The sequence below is a fragment of the Perissodus microlepis genome, chromosome 5 (assembly GCF_051167445.1).
Source record: "Perissodus microlepis isolate ML-2025 ecotype Zambia chromosome 5, ASM5116744v1, whole genome shotgun sequence".
NCBI classification, from domain to species: domain Eukaryota; kingdom Metazoa; phylum Chordata; class Actinopteri; order Cichliformes; family Cichlidae; genus Perissodus; species Perissodus microlepis.
This window is the reverse complement of record NC_140465.1, coordinates 23,302,482-23,319,434: the sequence shown is the minus strand read 5'-3', so window position 1 is coordinate 23,319,434 and position 16,953 is coordinate 23,302,482. Positions and strand designations below refer to the sequence as shown.

The 16,953-nt window shown below is 39.7% G+C and overlaps 1 protein-coding gene across 12 annotated transcripts in view; it reads left to right on the top strand.

Annotated features, from left to right (window-relative positions):
• Window positions 1–16,953, top strand: part of cadpsb (Ca2+-dependent activator protein for secretion b) — a 69,120-nt gene that overhangs the window by 21,101 nt on the left and 31,066 nt on the right. For all 12 annotated transcript variants that reach the window (XM_084928903.1, XM_084928904.1, XM_084928905.1 and 9 more), the window contains exons 4-6: window positions 8,186–8,266; window positions 8,534–8,767; window positions 11,048–11,169. In XM_084928903.1, the coding sequence (XP_084785029.1) occupies window positions 8,186–8,266; window positions 8,534–8,767; window positions 11,048–11,169 (437 nt within the window). The remainder of the gene's footprint in view (window positions 1–8,185; window positions 8,267–8,533; window positions 8,768–11,047; window positions 11,170–16,953) is intronic.

The following is a 16,953-nucleotide window of genomic DNA, read 5'->3' as shown; positions in this document are numbered from 1 at the left end:
AAGTGTTGAGAGTTTTGTGAGCATTGGTTAACCTGCGACAGAAGAGCTTTTTACTGCTGTTACAATCGCTTTTTGTGTGACCTTATTTGGATGATTGATGGAGTGCTAAGTTATTAGCTAACTTGCTGAAACTTAAGTTTCATCAGTAGACTGTAAACAATAGAACCAGGCACCTACCAATTAGCATTCAGTAGCAAATAAAATACTCAAATTTCACTAACCAAAATTGGAGCACAGACTTTCTGTATTTTTGGTCAAATAATTGCAATAAAAATGTTCCAAAAGCCATTAGGACTACAAACAAGGATAAATTTGGTCCAAATTTCATGACTCAAATTAGCTGAGGTGAAGCCAAGAAGACAGCTACTGTTAGCAAAGATTAGGCCTTTACAAAATTTGAATTCCCTTTGTAGCCAATATACAGTTGTTGTGATTGTTATGGTTAGCTTTATAGACAAAAATTGCTATGTGTTGTTGTGAAGTTTAACATGGGCACCTAGCATGCAGATTTATACTTGGATGTTAATTCTACAGGGATGTTATAACCCCCTCTTAAACCCTATGGCGTAACTTACACCATAATCTGATGGTGCGCCTCTCTTGAAATGTAATTGTCACCTTGTCACCACCTTCTTTTATATGTGGCAAATCAACAAGGTAACTAACACATAAAACAACACACGCATGAAAGCTGGTAACAAGTTCAGCCAATTATGTAGGTTACATTGTAATGTAGGCTCTACAAGGATTGCCTGCAGAAGCCTAAATCAGAGAAAACCCACTTTAAGTGGCCATTACAGCTTTTGGCAGTTTTGTTTTTTCTTTCTATTAGCTCAAGAGTTGATGCCTGCTTTTATTGCTATTAGCTGGATTGTGTGACTGAATTTTTTAAAGGTATTAGTTAAAATGATGGAAGTAACACGAATCCAGAAACAAACACACTGCTTTAAAGCAGCAGTCCGGCAGCTCCTATGTTCTGCAAGGTAAAATTATAGCTTTTGTTAAAAAGAGTCTGGTGCTTTTTACAATCAGTTATCCATCAGGAAGAACTGTTTGGCAACATAGCGGTGAAAATAAAATGGAGACTTCAACTGATGAATTGATTTTTACTTTTTTATAGATTTCCGTCTCTGTCCTCGGCAGTACATTCTTTAGCTTTGGTCCCTATGATAAGTAGCTGATAGTGTAAACTACAACACAATTTTAAACACAGAAACAAGCAAACAAAAAAATCAAACCAACCCATAAGCATTTATGTTTGCTCTTGCAGCTAACAACAGGACATTTTGTATCCATTGTTAGCGGCTGATGCATTTTTGTTAATGGCATGATACTCACTTCTCTTGCACTCACCTCAGGAGAAGTGAGCAGTGAAGGAATGGCATTATGCACGCTTTCAGGTCAACAACTGCTCGGTAAAGTTCTTACTCTCTTGTAGAGCTGGGTGGGAACCTAGTTGCTGAAGGAACTGAAGTAATTAGCTGACAAATCATTTCGGCACGACTAATGCTACCACTGCTCGCAGATTCTCATTCTGAGTTGTTTTAATCACTGATATTTATTCACATCAATGGGCTCTCACTTAGTGAAATGATTCTCTAATCTCGAGCGACTGATTAAATTACCTAAGCCTGGGAATAAGAAGAAAAGCACAAACAAAATGAAACTTTCCCCCCTGAAGAATTGCAAATCATGGCCTGTAGACACCCACCCAGAGCGAAAGATGATATTCCAATCAGTTTGCCTTTGACAGGTTTTGAAAGGAGATCCCTCCTTTTCCCCTTAAATTTGTTATGTCAGCAACTGTTAGTTGGGAAATGAGGCCTGAGCTCTTCCTGGTTTAGCCTGTAGCTGATATAATGGCCTCTTCACTCCACACAGGATTGGGAGAGGATGAAAGCATTTGCTATGCCTGGCAAGCCACCTCTTAGCTGAAAAAGCAGTGATGCTGAAATGAATTGTGAAGCTTGATATATGGATGGAATATAGACAATATTTATTATATGGAAAAACTATAAAACAAACTATTTCCATGTTTTCTGAATCTCCATTATCGCAGCAAAATAACAACCTCTTTTCCTGAAAAGTGTACTAATAGACTATTTTATAGTCCTAGCTTGTAATATTCCCTAAGTCCAGTCCTTAAGACATGGTGCCAACTCTCTGTGGGAACACCAAGTGAGTCGTGACATCTTCTTGTTTTTCCTCTGTGCTTTGATGCATTTGGGCATCCCAGCTTTACCTATAAGCAGAAATCAGTACTTGGAAACCCATGTGGAGTCGTTTCTCTTTATCCAGAGACACTCACTAACCGGGGAGGCTTTTGCATGTTGATGGGCCCTCTCTCACACTTCCATCTTACAGAATAGCCTTGATATTGATGTGGCTCTGTAGCCTGTTTTGGTCTTCTAGCCACAGATTGCATTGAATCCAAGCTCAGTTTACTTCAGCTACTTGCATTCAAAGATCTACCATACCGTTCCATCCCATATTCTCTGGAGGTTGCAAAACATATTAGGAAACCCTGATAGTGAAGTTTTTTCTGAAGGTCTCCATCTGCCGTAGCTCAGCTCTCTCCGATCTCAGCTTTTGTTCTTCCCTTGTCTGAGTGATGACCTTCCCGCCTACTCTTGCTGATAGTTTCTCAGGCAACACAGGCCTTTATCTCTGAGACAGACTGCCCTTGTTTCACGGCACACTTTGGCTACAGCGTTGCTGTGCTTGAGCACCAGCTTTGCCTGCTTCTAATGGGGTTCACTCTAGCTCTAGGATGCTTTTGCCAAAAAACCCTATGACCAAATTTTCCACCATTGTTTCATATAGAGTACACTGCCAAATAAGGCATGGACGTAATCAAAATCACTTACATCATAGCACCAACTTGCAATTAAGTGTTGTTCTGTTGATAGAGTTATTATAGGTCAGCTATAAAGATCAAAAAAGCTATGCCCATCACAATGTTTAATAGGCTGGACCTGGTTTAAAAAGATCATGCAACAGGTTTGAAAACAGATTCATCCACATGTCAAACAGCTTCCATAAAATGATTTTACTGTCTGTGCAATGCTTCGAGTTCAAGGCTCTTATCAAGGCTTCTGAAAAGTAGAGTTACAATCTCGAACACTCATATAATAAGTGTAACGTAACATATCTTATGTGTTGTTAAGTGCTGTAAGCAGGAGCCCATTGATGTGAATTTGTATTTGTATACAAGTCTATCTCTAATAACTCAAATCATTTTTTAGGACTCAGGGTGAATATAATTCATGCGTACTTCCTGTTTTGAGGTGTCCCTAGGTTTTAAGAACAAGGCACATTTGGAGCCCTGTGTTGAAGATGTGCAGAAATGAGATGGATGTTCATGAAAAGAAAAAATGCAGTTGCAATTACATTTTCTAATTGGGGTACCTTGCACGATGGTGCGCTCAAATAAGTACAGCCTTTTCTCACATCGTGCAGATTAACACACATAAAGCACAAACGCATTGATGCACACAGCAGCAGTTCTAAATATAGGACAGCTTCAAGTCCTGCAGGTCCCATCTAGCTCCGATCTAGCTCTGCCCGCCCTGTCTTTGGTCTTTATAAAAATCTGCCTCTGGCAATGTTTACAGGCTGCCGCTAATGTCCCAGCATCCACCTGGGAATGTGTTATCAGCTGAGCTGTTAACTACCCGCCTGCTTCTGCTCTGTCACCTTTATCCTGCTGTCAGTCTAGCTAACACTGAGGAAGTGTCACCTTTATTTAGCTGCAATGGTGCTGTAACATAGACAGAAATTTACCTTTTAGCCAGTCTTATTTATATGAGATTACCTGTCCACCTATATTGTCCCTGAGAGCCACTGACAATAGTGACCTTTCAGTAGTTGCAGGCTTGATAAGATTGGGGTGCTGTGGGCCTCAGTAGGTGGTGGCTGTTAGTTCCATCAGCTCTCCTCCCCTTTCACAGCAAGCACTGTCTTTCCTTTTCAAAGCTGTCAGGGCAGAGATGGCAGTAACAGAAGAAATGCGACCCCATCCCCCCCTTCACATTGCATCCGTTAGATTCACGTGCTCTTTCCATGTTAGCAATTTTGCAGATGAACTGCAATTTACACATATCTGTAATAAAATATGTGTTAATGCCTTGTTCAATTTCACTTATAAAAGATTTTCCTGTGAAGAGATATTTCCTTGACATATGGGTTTAGGTCCGTCGTATTCTCTGGATTTAGCAGGAGGGGGAAAGCACACAGCACACATACAATAAAAATGCAGCGTCAGACACTGACAGGCTGAGCTGCTGAATTTCCAGGCTGTTCTTTTGGGATTGCAAGAATCAGATGTCGCTTGCACCGCAGTCCAACAGTACCCAGATCTCTGAGCGTTTTGACAGGCAGCACAAGACCAGCAGCAGCAGGGAAAGAAGGGAAAGGAAAGCATATAGGATCATTCAGAGCTGTGGCTGTGGATAAATCTGTTTTTGGGGTTTTTTTGCTCTTGGACAATGAAAATAATACTCTGGTTCATGATATTTCCTGCCACAGGATGCTCTCCATCACTTAAGAGTCTCAGCGTGGCAGAGTACTGCTGTGCTTCTAATGCAGACATTCTGCTGCAGCTGGTGGCAAAGTCTGATTATGTGCTCTACTAAACAGGAACTCTGGGTTATGTAGTAGGGTGGCTGTTCAGTGGCCAACACTGGTAGCACACCACACTTGACAGTTCACCATTTAACACACATCTGAATATATTACAAACTGATAACACATTTCAGTAATGAAAACAATATTCCATTAATTGCATGACTAAGCTTCTAAAATGTATTGCCTTTTTTTCAATGTACAGACCGTGACCACGGGTGTCTGTGTCAGTCTTTTCCCTCCTGTGTGTTACTTACTACACCCCTCCCCTGCTTCTAATGGCTGCACCGTGACTTCACCTCATTCTCTCTTAGAAAGGATTGCTGGAAGGGGCGAAGAATCAATATGGCAAAGCCTGAAAGACAAGGCCTGTTAATGTAATATAAGTGAGTGAAATACCATAAGGCACAGAGAGGTCAGGTCTGGCATGCATCCCATTAGCAGGAGACCAGAGGAGTTTAAAGCACTGTTATCACAAATAGAATCGGGAGCTCAGCTGGTGAGACCAAGTGGCTGTTAGTGATAAAATCAAAAATTGACTGTGATACATTACCCCTCTCAAGAACACCATGCTATATGCGTTGCATATTTTATGGTAACCTGCTTCTGTTGGGGCACTATTTCATGTTATTTTCAAGCTTGTCATATTGAAAGTCACTTAACCCAATAAGGGACATATAGTTGGAAAAAGTATTGCCACATTTTCAAATAACTGAATGATTTTTTAGACAGAGAGAAATATAAAATATTTTAAAGAACTTATATTATTACAGTGCAGCTCATGCTCCTGCTGTGCATTGAAATATTAGAGATCACAGGTTTCTTCTACAATTTTGCAATGTTTTTATCGACAGTCTCTTGTCCTGTATATTCCTTTGGCAAACTGATGTATTTTTATTCTAGAGATTTACTTTGTCTTGAATCCGCTATCAACACAAACTGATACGGTATGTGTGTGCCACGAAAACTGTAGCGTTACATTTTCCCACCAGTTTTAATGCTCATGTAAAACTCAAGAATTTTACAGTTTAACAGCGCCATGGTGAGACGGGGCTGGTTTTTATTTTTCACTGTAAAACTCACGCACACCACACCGCTGGGTGGAGAGGTTTGTGGCTCCCCAGGTGCAACTGTGCTGCAAAAAACACCCCATCTCAATTAGGCTGCAGACCTCATAGTGGGAACGGTGCTGACTGGTGAGTCACAACATCAAATCTGACAAGAATGAGACATTTTGGCTGAGAGAATAACTGAAGGAGTGAAACATGCAGAAGCACAGTGCATGAAAAAGACATCAGCCATTTCCACTATATCCTCGTGTCAGCTAATATAAAACTCTCATTCATTATTGATGTAAGAAAGACGCAGATTTCTCTGCTTATCATTACTCTGGGGCAAATTTTAGGCGAACAGATGTCAGGCCTGCATCTAATGTTGTCCAGTCGAGGCACTTTTCAAATATTGTAAATGAGTTGTGTTATCTCTCGTTTTGATCCTGCGCACGGAAAAACGTTCTGGATGTCTCATTTCAAGACAGAGCTGTTCTTTATCACTGTTGTTGTCATTTTTTTGGCCCACCCAGCTTAGCCTTTCCCAAGGCATCAATTTAAGATCAGCTGTTTGAAATGTGCAGCTTGACCATGACACATCTACACCAAAAGCTATAATGTGAATGAACCTGCGATAACAGTGAAAGCACTCAATTAAACAAATGACCCAAGCTCATGTATTTAATTTGGGATGCTAGAACAATAGAAAGCAGCAGCTTACTGATTTTAGTAATTCATTATTAATGGTGGCACAGTGGTGCAGTGGTTAGTGCTGTCACTTTATAGCAGGACGTTCCTGGAGTTTTAATGCAGTGGACAGCCGGGGTGGGTGTCCCCCTTCCGCATGCTTGTTATGTTAACTGGTGATTCTAAATTGGCCGTAGGTGTTAATGTTAGCATCTCTGTGTTAGCCTTGTGATACACTTGTCACCTGTTCAGAGAGCAATTCTGAGATACCCTCCTGCCTCTTTATGATCCTGTTTTAAAAAATGGATGCGTCATTAACATTGGATGTACTGAGAGTGGGCTGAGCAGTAATAGCAAAGGATGTGTGTCATAATGGAAAAAATAAATTAATAAATAAAAATAAAAACAATTGCCCCGAACAGCTAATTGTAACCAAATGAGCGCCCACACACAGTTGTTATGCTGTATTCCCATAAACTAGTTCAACTAGTAATCGGAAGGTTGGTGGTCCGATCCCTTGCTCCAGTCTGCATGCCAAATATCCTTGGGCAAGATACTGGCTGCTCTCCGATGCATTCATCAGAGCGTGAATGTGTGTAAATGTTAGAAAGCACTTAGGCTTGAATGGATGTGAATGAGGCATGTGCATGTTGTATAAAGGTCTTCAATTGCTCAGGTAGAGTAGAAAGGTGCTTTATAAGAACCAATCTATGTACCATTTACAATAAACAACAGCTTCACCAGTGTCGCAGTATTTTTTAGTAATAGTAGCTTTTTTGTTTACAACTTTTACTTTATTTATATTCTGTTTCTTGTGATAAATTAGATACTTGCTTAAAAAAAAAAGGCCTCTCAATAATTATCCAGTACCTTAAATTTAATTATCTAAATTTAGAGTTTTCTTTGTTCCGCTTCCAGCATCTGCAGCTGAAAGTGTGCGTGAGCCGATGTTGCCCACATCTTTGTTATGTCATTAATTATTTATGACAGCTTGCCAGAGCTCAAAGACAAAACCACATTCAGTAGAGTGTTTTTCAGTATTTTAGCAACACCAAGTCAAGTTGACTGTCCTTATGTTTGCGAATCCAGTGCGACTTGAGTCCGAGTCCCAAGTCTACAGCCTCACAGTTCATTCACTCAAATTGAGTCATTGAAAGCAACACCTTATGTGACTCCACAGGGAGCATAAGACCAGCATAAGACCTCGGGCCATGTCACTTGACTCAGCAACAGTTGTTCCTGAAGTGAAAATCTGAAAGTTTAATAATAAAATTAAAAATAAAAATCTGGGGAGCTTACCAGATCTCTGTAACGTGCTCATATTTTCTGTCCAAGGCAAAGCAGTTCAAGGTGGCATTACTTGCTTCTAATCTCACTGAACTGTTGTGGCCCAAATTACATTGTAGGAAATGTATGTGGAAGCACGTGAATTGGAGGAAGACTGCGTGAAATGAGAAATATATGTGTTCCTGCTGTATCAGTGTTGATTGTTTCCATGTGACCTCGAGGTCTGATAAACATATCAAATTTATTGTGCTATTTGTCATTGTGTTAACTACAGTTCTTTGTGTATTACCACCACCAACTGTTATCTGGCTGTATACAATAAGAGCAATATGCCGTGCAGGTCCTGTCTGGTTCCTCATGAGCGTACGTGCACCTCGTCAGTTGCCATGACATTCCAACAAAACTGGCTAAATACCTATATTCCTATGCAACCTAAACAAGTCATTATTAACAGTAACAATAATGATAATATTTCACATTTAAAGCATTGCAGTACCTAGTGGGATTCAACTGACTTGCTTTTCTCTGGTTACCAATAGCTGGACAACCTGGATGAGCAGGCTGCACAGATCAGACGAGAGCTGGATGGTCGTCTTCAGATGGCAGACCAGATTGCCAGAGTGAGTCAGACTCAGCGGGGGAATTCATGCTTTGTTATATAGTTAATATGTTGCCAATATGGTGTAACTTTTATAAACATCGTAGTGGAAGAGAGTAGTGTTTGGGCAGTATTTACAAATGTTACTGTATTTACTTTACACATAATTAGCATTGCTATAGGAAACTAATTAAACTGAGGTAAATGAACCTTTCTTTGATATTTTTATCATTTTTATTTTACCCGACTTGTTGTTCTCTTCTGAGCCTTTTTATATTTTTGTCAACAGGGTGGAAAGTTCCCCAAATTTGTGTCTAAAGAGATGGAGGCCATGTTCATCGAGGAACTCAAGTCTTCAGTGAATCAGCTGATGGCCAACTTGGAGAGCATGCCTGTGTCTAAGGGCGGGGAGTTTAAACTCCAGAAGCTGAAGCGGGGACACAATACCTCTATCATTGATATGGGCCAAGAGGATGAGAACACGCTGTCCAAATCTGATGTGGTCCTGTCCTTTACTTTAGAGGTAATTAGATACTAGATATGAGTGTGTGATGATCAATATGTGAAAATCACAAGCATTACAAAGTTTTGATGGTTTTGAGATGGAGTACTGTACAAATGTTTCAGGCACTCAAAAGAAGTATTTACAGAAAATAAACTATTTTCACACATTCGCTGCATCCCTAAACCGTTCTAGACTTTTAGAAAGGTTTAGGGATAGACCCTACGGTGATGCATGTGAGAACACAAGTGTCGGATGCAGCTGACATTAAATAGTCTTTAATTTACTTGTTATTAAGTCAGTGTGACATCTGATTGTGCTAATATGAGAATACAGGAGGTAATAGCCTGTTGAATTAGACTTCTCTTTCAGAGACATCCTTGTATCTTCTTCCTTTTCGAGCCAGCTTTTTATGAATGTCAGAATGAGTCTAGGACTAATCAGACACCTCGATGATGGTATTGTGAAATGGATATATGACATATAGCCAACTGTCATATAAATGCAAAACTGCATCTGTCTACAACATAACTTTTAATTCATAACTTGTATCAACTATTTGAGACTAAGTATAGAAACACACAGCAGACCTGTTCAGGGGACTGAACAGACGCCGTGCGAAGAGCAGACTGGCATAAACACATAGGCACAAAAACCCCCTTTTACCTGCTCCTTAACGGGAAATGTGAGTCATCTTGTTATCGGCTTGTCTGAGATGAGCTATTACCATGGAACAGGGAGCAATCGCACCTCATGTCTTATGATGCGGTGCTATTTTGGAATCAGGAAGTACATAATGTGCAGAAGAATAAGACCCTGCTTTTTCTGTTTGTTCACAAACAATTTGGCACACCACTCTAGAGATTGAAGTCTGAAATTATTTGCACAGTAGCAAAAGAAGTATGTGTTTTTGTGAGGTGGCACTGTGATAGGTCTTTGGTAAAGCACCAAGTTTATTTCCAATCACTGAAAGAATTCACCTCTTCAGAAACTCGAGGTGGAATCACTTGTGATACACAACAAGTCACTTGATTCCTGCGTTGAGTACATAGAAAGAGCAGATGTTAAGATTTTCATGCACTGTTCAAAAAATTTTTATAGGAACACCTTGTAATCAGAGTACATCATCAAGTCAATTACATTTCTGGAATATTGATCTGATCAGTTAAGTAGCAGAGGGGGTTGTTAATCAGTTTCAGCTGCTTTGGTGTTAATGAAATTGCACTGGAGGGTCAACAATGAGGCAACCCCCAAATGAGGACTGTTTTTACAGGTGATGGACACTATATTTTCCCTCCTCTTGTTTTCTTATAGTTTATTACCTAGTTTTGCATTTGATTAAGGCTAGCGTCACAACTGGCAGCATGAGGCGATACTTGGGCCCTGTAGAGGTTGCACAGGTAGTCCAGCTCCTCCAGAATTGCACATCCCAGATCCCGGAGCAGATCCACCCGCACACCGTCTGCTGTTTAGGAGCATGCCGCAATGTTGTTAGGCCATGCAAACTATCATGTTGGTGCTGCAATGCTGCAACGAAATTTGAGCACAATGGACTAGCCTGCTGCAGCATTTTTGGCTTTGGTTATTGGGTGTTTTTAATTTCAACCCCTTGTTGATCATTTCCATTTTCATCAAACCATGTGGCATCCTTTTCTTCACAACACGTTATCCAGTCCATATCAGTAAAGATATCTAGCACGATATTTCTCTCATTGAGATCTGATGCATTTTCTAAGTGTTCCTTTAATTTTTTGAGTGCAGCCCCCCCCCCCCCCCCCCCCCAAACCCCCAAGCAAAATCTGCAAGATGACTAGATAACAAACAGCATAATATACAAGAAAGTTAAAAAATACTTTTGCTAAGTAAACTCTTGTCTTGCCAGCACATATTTCTGCCTTTGGCTCTCCCATTTGAAATTCATGGTTACAATTTAAGAGTTACCTCTGGCAGTGTTATCTCTATATTGTGTTCAGAGTTATTAAAGAGTGAATATAAGACCTGATGTGACAGATTATTCCTACTAGCACTTTTGATGATAGAGAGTTATACTTCACTGGAAGGAAATCTGAAATTATTACAGCCTGTTCCAGTAAAAAAAAAAAAAAAATCAACTACAATCTACATTTTTGTACAACGAGGGCACTGGCCGTAAGCTTAAATCATCTTTGTGGCTGGCATACTGTTTCGAAAAATTACTGCCTAGAACTGCTAGCTGCTCATAAGATGCTGACTTTTTAAACTCCGTTCAGAGATAAATCACTTTACATCAGTAACCTCCACTGAGGTGTCTATGCTTCCCAGGTGGTGATCATGGAAGTGCAGGGCTTGAAATCACTGGCTCCAAACAGGATTGTTTACTGCACCATGGAGGTGGAAGGAGGCGAGAAACTCCAGACTGACCAGGCAGAGGCATCCAAGCCAACGTAAGAGCCTTAGCACGCACCTGCATGGTTTTCCACATGCATATATGTGAATGACAAATACCTTAATAATGTAACTCAAATTAGTAGAGCGTAGGCACTGATGCCTACTGAGGAATCTCTGAAGTCAAACTTCTGGTTTAATGGAAGATGAATGTTAATGAAGTGTTAATAATTGATTTTTGTTATTTCCTTTAGATGAGCCATCTGTGGTTTTGAGCTTTGCGATCAAAACTATGTAATGGTAACACGAAGTGTAATGTAAGATCCATGCTGAACCACACTTTGAGAAATTAATTGGCTCTAAGAAAAATACTCTAAACGTATGCTGTTAAACTCTCCCACAACCCAGTGGCTTCTTGGTGTTCTCTCTAGTGTTCCTTATTCTCTTTCACAGGCACTTTGTATGTAAATGACTGCATTAAAAGGAAATGGAAAAGCACTGTGAAGTTTACCAAAACATGAGTTTGCTTATTTTCTTATTTGAAACCTTTTTTCTTTTTTTGGACCAGGGCAGGAAATTCAGATCTCAAACACCTATATATGGAAAATACCTGCACTTAATGATGATGATATGATTTGCAGCAGTTGTTGGGGTATTATCTAGAAATGCAACATTCAAACTTAGGCTTTCGTTCCTGGTTCAGTGAGATAGAGAGAGAGAAAGTGAACAGCAGTTGAGGAAGATAGAAAGCGAATGAGAAGTGCAAGCATCAATAGCGAGAACAAGAGATCTATTTTTAAACATATTTTTTGATATTCTTTTATTCATAGCAGTCATTTTAAAGCACACACAACCTTTACATAACCCTGTGAAAAAGATTCTCAATAACTAGACTTTGTGTGAATGCAGAGCAGAGACATAGACCGGCTTGTCTTGCAATTTTAATGAAGTCTTCTTCAGACTCTGTACACTTGTACTGGCTTGGGGAGGGGGACTGCACATTTAGAAAATAAACAGTGGAACAGGGAAACACTGTATCCTGGCATTCACATTATGCTTCGATGCATACCGCTTATGTTTTTGAAGACGATCATCGGGATTGATGAGCAGCAGCAAGTCTAGAGTCTGTGGGAGCCCTAGGCAAAAATTCTCATTATGTTATAAATTATCTATCTACTCGTTATTATCTATGCCATTCAGAATTGCCTTACCTTTTTCTCCTTTTCCTCTTCTTTCGCCTTTTTCTTTTGTCAATCCCAGATTTTCAGTAGCTTCCCAAACAAGGCATTTTTTAGCCCATTATATTATTGATGTACTCAAATAATATTATTATGTTTATTAGATTTATATTAAATTCAATCTGCGTACTATAGATGCTATAGATTCATGTAGGCATCATCATGTATAATGTATAGTTGGGACAGAGGTGTGTGTAAGCACAGCTGTGTATCCCATCATTTTTCCAGAGTAAGTAAAAGCAGAAATGCTGTGTTTCTCTTTGATTTTAAATTGGAACTGAAAGTATCAGAGACCACACACTTCTAGTGACCTGTTAGTAATGATTTTGTCTGGGTGGAGGAGGGGGTTGCTTTTGTAGAAGTCTACACATATAGAACCTCCTGCATGTTCCACCTTTAATAAAAGTGGGTTTAATGAAAATTTGTCTTAACAGTAAATCTCTAGACTCATAGGACAGCACAGATCTTTATTATTAAAGCTGCTGGACTAAGCTATGATCTACAGCTGAAACCAACGTTTTTGACTGGTTGAGGGTTGTAAAAATCCCATAGCATGTTAAATACAAAATGGCATAACATAGTTCCCTTCTGTGAAATTCCCCACGGTTTGTACATATCCTAAATCATTTCGTTGCCTCCCTTCTTGTTACCAGTTCATTAGACTCGATTAACAACAAAGACGGTGGTGATGAAAAATATATCTGCTGCTAAATATATCTACCCTTTTTCCTCTAATTAACCAGTACTGCACAGTACAAGATACAAGAGAAATGTCCATGAAACATTCATGCAAATTTGAGCTATTTTAAGGCCCAAATGTCTTCCTCTGATCTCCTTAATTTAAGAGCCATTTTATGAAGAGAGACGGAAGGACATGAATGAGGGGACGGATTAGAGGAGAACAAGGCAAGGGTAATGTGTGTGTGTGTGTGTGTGTGTGTGTGTGTGTGTGTGTGTGTGTGTGTGTGTGTATGCAGTATATTCCATATGTTGTGGGGACATAAAGCTATTTACAGCTATTGTGAGGAACCCACACATTAAAGTTGCTTTTAGGTTAGGGTAAGCCTCCCAGAAATGATTGTAGTGACTAAAACACAACCGTGTGCGGTTGCTTATATGCAGTACAAACAAGTATACACAAAAAACCTTGCAAAGACCTATATGAGATAAATGTGTTAATGTACAGACTGCTGCAGGATATTTGCATACAATAATTGGATGTGTTCAGCAGCCATGTGCTCAGACTGACATTCAACTGACTATCGTGGTTCTGATTTAACTCAGATGAGCCGATAAATGTTTTGACATTCATTTAATTCTCTCGTAATTCTGTAACTCAGATTTTTTTCATTTGACCCATTTGAGCAAGCACATAGTTGTATCATATTTTGTAGGGGAAAATTGCAGGAGGGTAGCACTTGCACGTCCATTAATAGACCTTAGAATAAGCCACAAGGTCACCTTCATGCTGGTACAATGGTTCCATCTGAAATCAACACAGCTCACAGTCACTCCTCACTGTCAGTCAGCAGCTCTTCTTCTCTTCCTCTACATGCTGTGTCTGCAACATCTTTGTGTACATAAAGCGGCAATTAATTATGAATGTTAGAAATGCTTACAAGAAAAAATCCTTTTCTAGACTGGAAACTGACACCATGTTTGTCGTGTCTTGCTGCAGAGTGAGAACTTAGAGGCTTATATATGTTGTCTCCTATGATTACAACAAACCGCTTAGTTTCTTGTCATTCTTTTTGCTTGTGCATAGCATAGCTGGTGAGATTCCAGTTTGATATTAATGGCTTGCTGTTAAATGATAGCTTATTTTAATATTTTTGCACTCTTGTAAACATTGCCACACTCATGAATGGCAGTTTAAACTAAACATTTCAAAACTAATTCTGCAGAATCAGATATACAGTCTCATACATTACCTTACCTGTCAAAACATGGTGCCTAATTATTATATTAAACGATACATACAGGTGAAGTATCCTAGTGCCATAGCCTAAGGCAAATATGTTGAGTCACTGACAGATATCTAATGAAGCAAAAGCTCTGAGCTATTTCAGAAGTGAGCTGTAAGACTTCACTCTCACTCCTCACATCATATACTGTACCAAACACACCCTCACAGTAATCCTACATCGCTTCAAGCTGCTTTTGCCGCTCTGGACTGCTTCCTGCTATTTCAGATCCTCCAACACCCGGACATCCATCTGTAGGCTTCTAGGGCATACAGGGAGTGCAGAATTATTAGGCAAATGAGTATTTTGTCCACATCATCCTCTTCATGCATGTTGTCTTACTCCAAGCTGTATAGGCTCGAAAGCCTACTACCAATTAAGCATATTAAGTGATGTGCATCTCTGTAATGAGAAGGGGTGTGGTCTAATGACATCAACACCCTATATCAGGTGTGCATAATTATTAGGCAACGTCCTTTCCTTTGGCAAAATGGGTCAAAAGAAGGACTTGACAGGCTCAGAAAAGTCAAAAATAGTGAGATATCTTGCAGAGGGATGCAGCAGTCTCAAAATTGCAAAGCTTCTGAAGCGTGATCATCGAACAATCAAGCGTTTCATTCAAAATAGTCAACAGGGTCGCAAGAAGCGTGTGGAAAAACCAAGGCGCAAAATAACTGCCCATGAACTGAGAAAAGTCAAGCGTGCAGCTGCCAAGATGCCACTTGCCACCAGTTTGGCCATATTTCAGAGCTGCAACATCACTGGAGTGCCCAAAAGCACAAGGTGTGCAATACTCAGAGACATGGCCAAGGTAAGAAAGGCTGAAAGACAACCACCACTGAACAAGACACACAAGCTGAAACGTCAAGACTGGGCCAAGAAATATCTCAAGACTGATTTTTCTAAGGTTTTATGGACTGATGACATGAGAGTGAGTCTTGATGGGCCAGATGGATGGGCCCGTGGCTGGATTGGTAAAGGGCAGAGAGCTCCAGTCCGACTCAGACGCCAGCAAGGTGGAGGTAGAGTACTGGTTTGGGCTGGTTTCATCAAAGATGAGCTTGTGGGGCCTTTTCGGGTTGAGGATGGAGTCAAGCTCAACTCCCAGTCCTACTGCCAGTTTCTGGAAGACACCTTCTTCAAGCAGTGGTACAGGAAGAAGTCTGCATCCTTCAAGAAAAACATGATTTTCATGCAGGACAATGCTCCATCACACGCGTCCAAGTACTCCACAGCGTGGCTGGCAAGAAAGGGTATAAAAGAAGAAAAACTAATGACATGGCCTCCTTGTTCACCTGATCTGAACCCCATTGAGAACCTGTGGTCCATCATCAAATGTGAGATTTACAAGGAGGGAAAACAGTACACCTCTCTGAACAGTGTCTGGGAGGCTGTGGTTGCTGCTGCACGCAATGTTGATGGTGAACAGATCAAAACACTGACAGAATCCATGGATGGCAGGCTTTTGAGTGTCCTTGCAAAGAAAGGTGGCTATATTGGTCGCTGATTTGTTTTTGTTTTGTTTTTGAATGTCAGAAATGTATATTTGTGAATGTGGAGATGTTATATTGGTTTCACTGGTAAAAATAAATAATTGAAATGGGTATATATTTGTTTTTTGTTAAGTTGCCTAATAATTATGCACAGTAATAGTCACCTGCACACACAGATATCCCCCTAAAATAGCTAAAACTAAAAACAAACTAAAAACTACTTCCAAAAACATTCAGCTTTGATATTAATGAGTTTTTTGGGTTCATTGAGAACATGGTTGTTATTCAATAATAAAATTATTCCTCAAAAATACAACTTGCCTAATAATTCTGCACTCCCTGTATATGCACAACACTAACCAGTTTTAGTTGGATATAGTTACTTAGAAGTTCAGAAATAGAGCCATACTTAATACACTTACATGTATATTACTTTTCATTTACCCCAACCCGCCTCAACCTGTTTCTTTCTTTCTCAGTTTGGTACCAGGGGTATCTGACCAGTCAGGCCTTTCCCTAAGCACAGTCTCAGACCTAGATCTTACATAGTCTATTGATAAATGGTGCCTTGCTAGTAAATTGAACATATTTGCAGATAGTAATGAGTTTCAAACCTACATGGGAAACTACATATATATAGATATTTATACTAAGATGTAGTGCGGTGCATTAACCTCAACTATACTTACTGTTTTAAAACACTCTTTGTATTAGGATATTTTCTTGGCCGATTCCCAACTTTCCTAAGTGTGACCCGTCAATAGACATTTTTGCCTTTCTTTGCTGTAAATGACAACATATGCAAAACAACATCTACTTTCTCTTAATGCAATAAATTATTTTCTCAATAAAACAACTGAAAATATAGTGCTATGCTTTGGGAAAGATGTCCCTGAGGGGACTTCCCCAAGAGATTAATAAAATCCTATTCTATTCTATTCTATTCTGCTCTATTTTATTCTATTAAATCAAGATGAGTTGCTGTACAGCCACCTTTATCTCACATATTTTAGCTTAGCAAACAATAGCAGGAGCAATCAATTTATTTAACAAAACAGATGTCAGACACTTTTTTTAAATTTTCTTAATTTTCCAGTATGTGTATAAGTATCAGCAGATACCTTGAAACTGCTTTGATCCTTTTACTG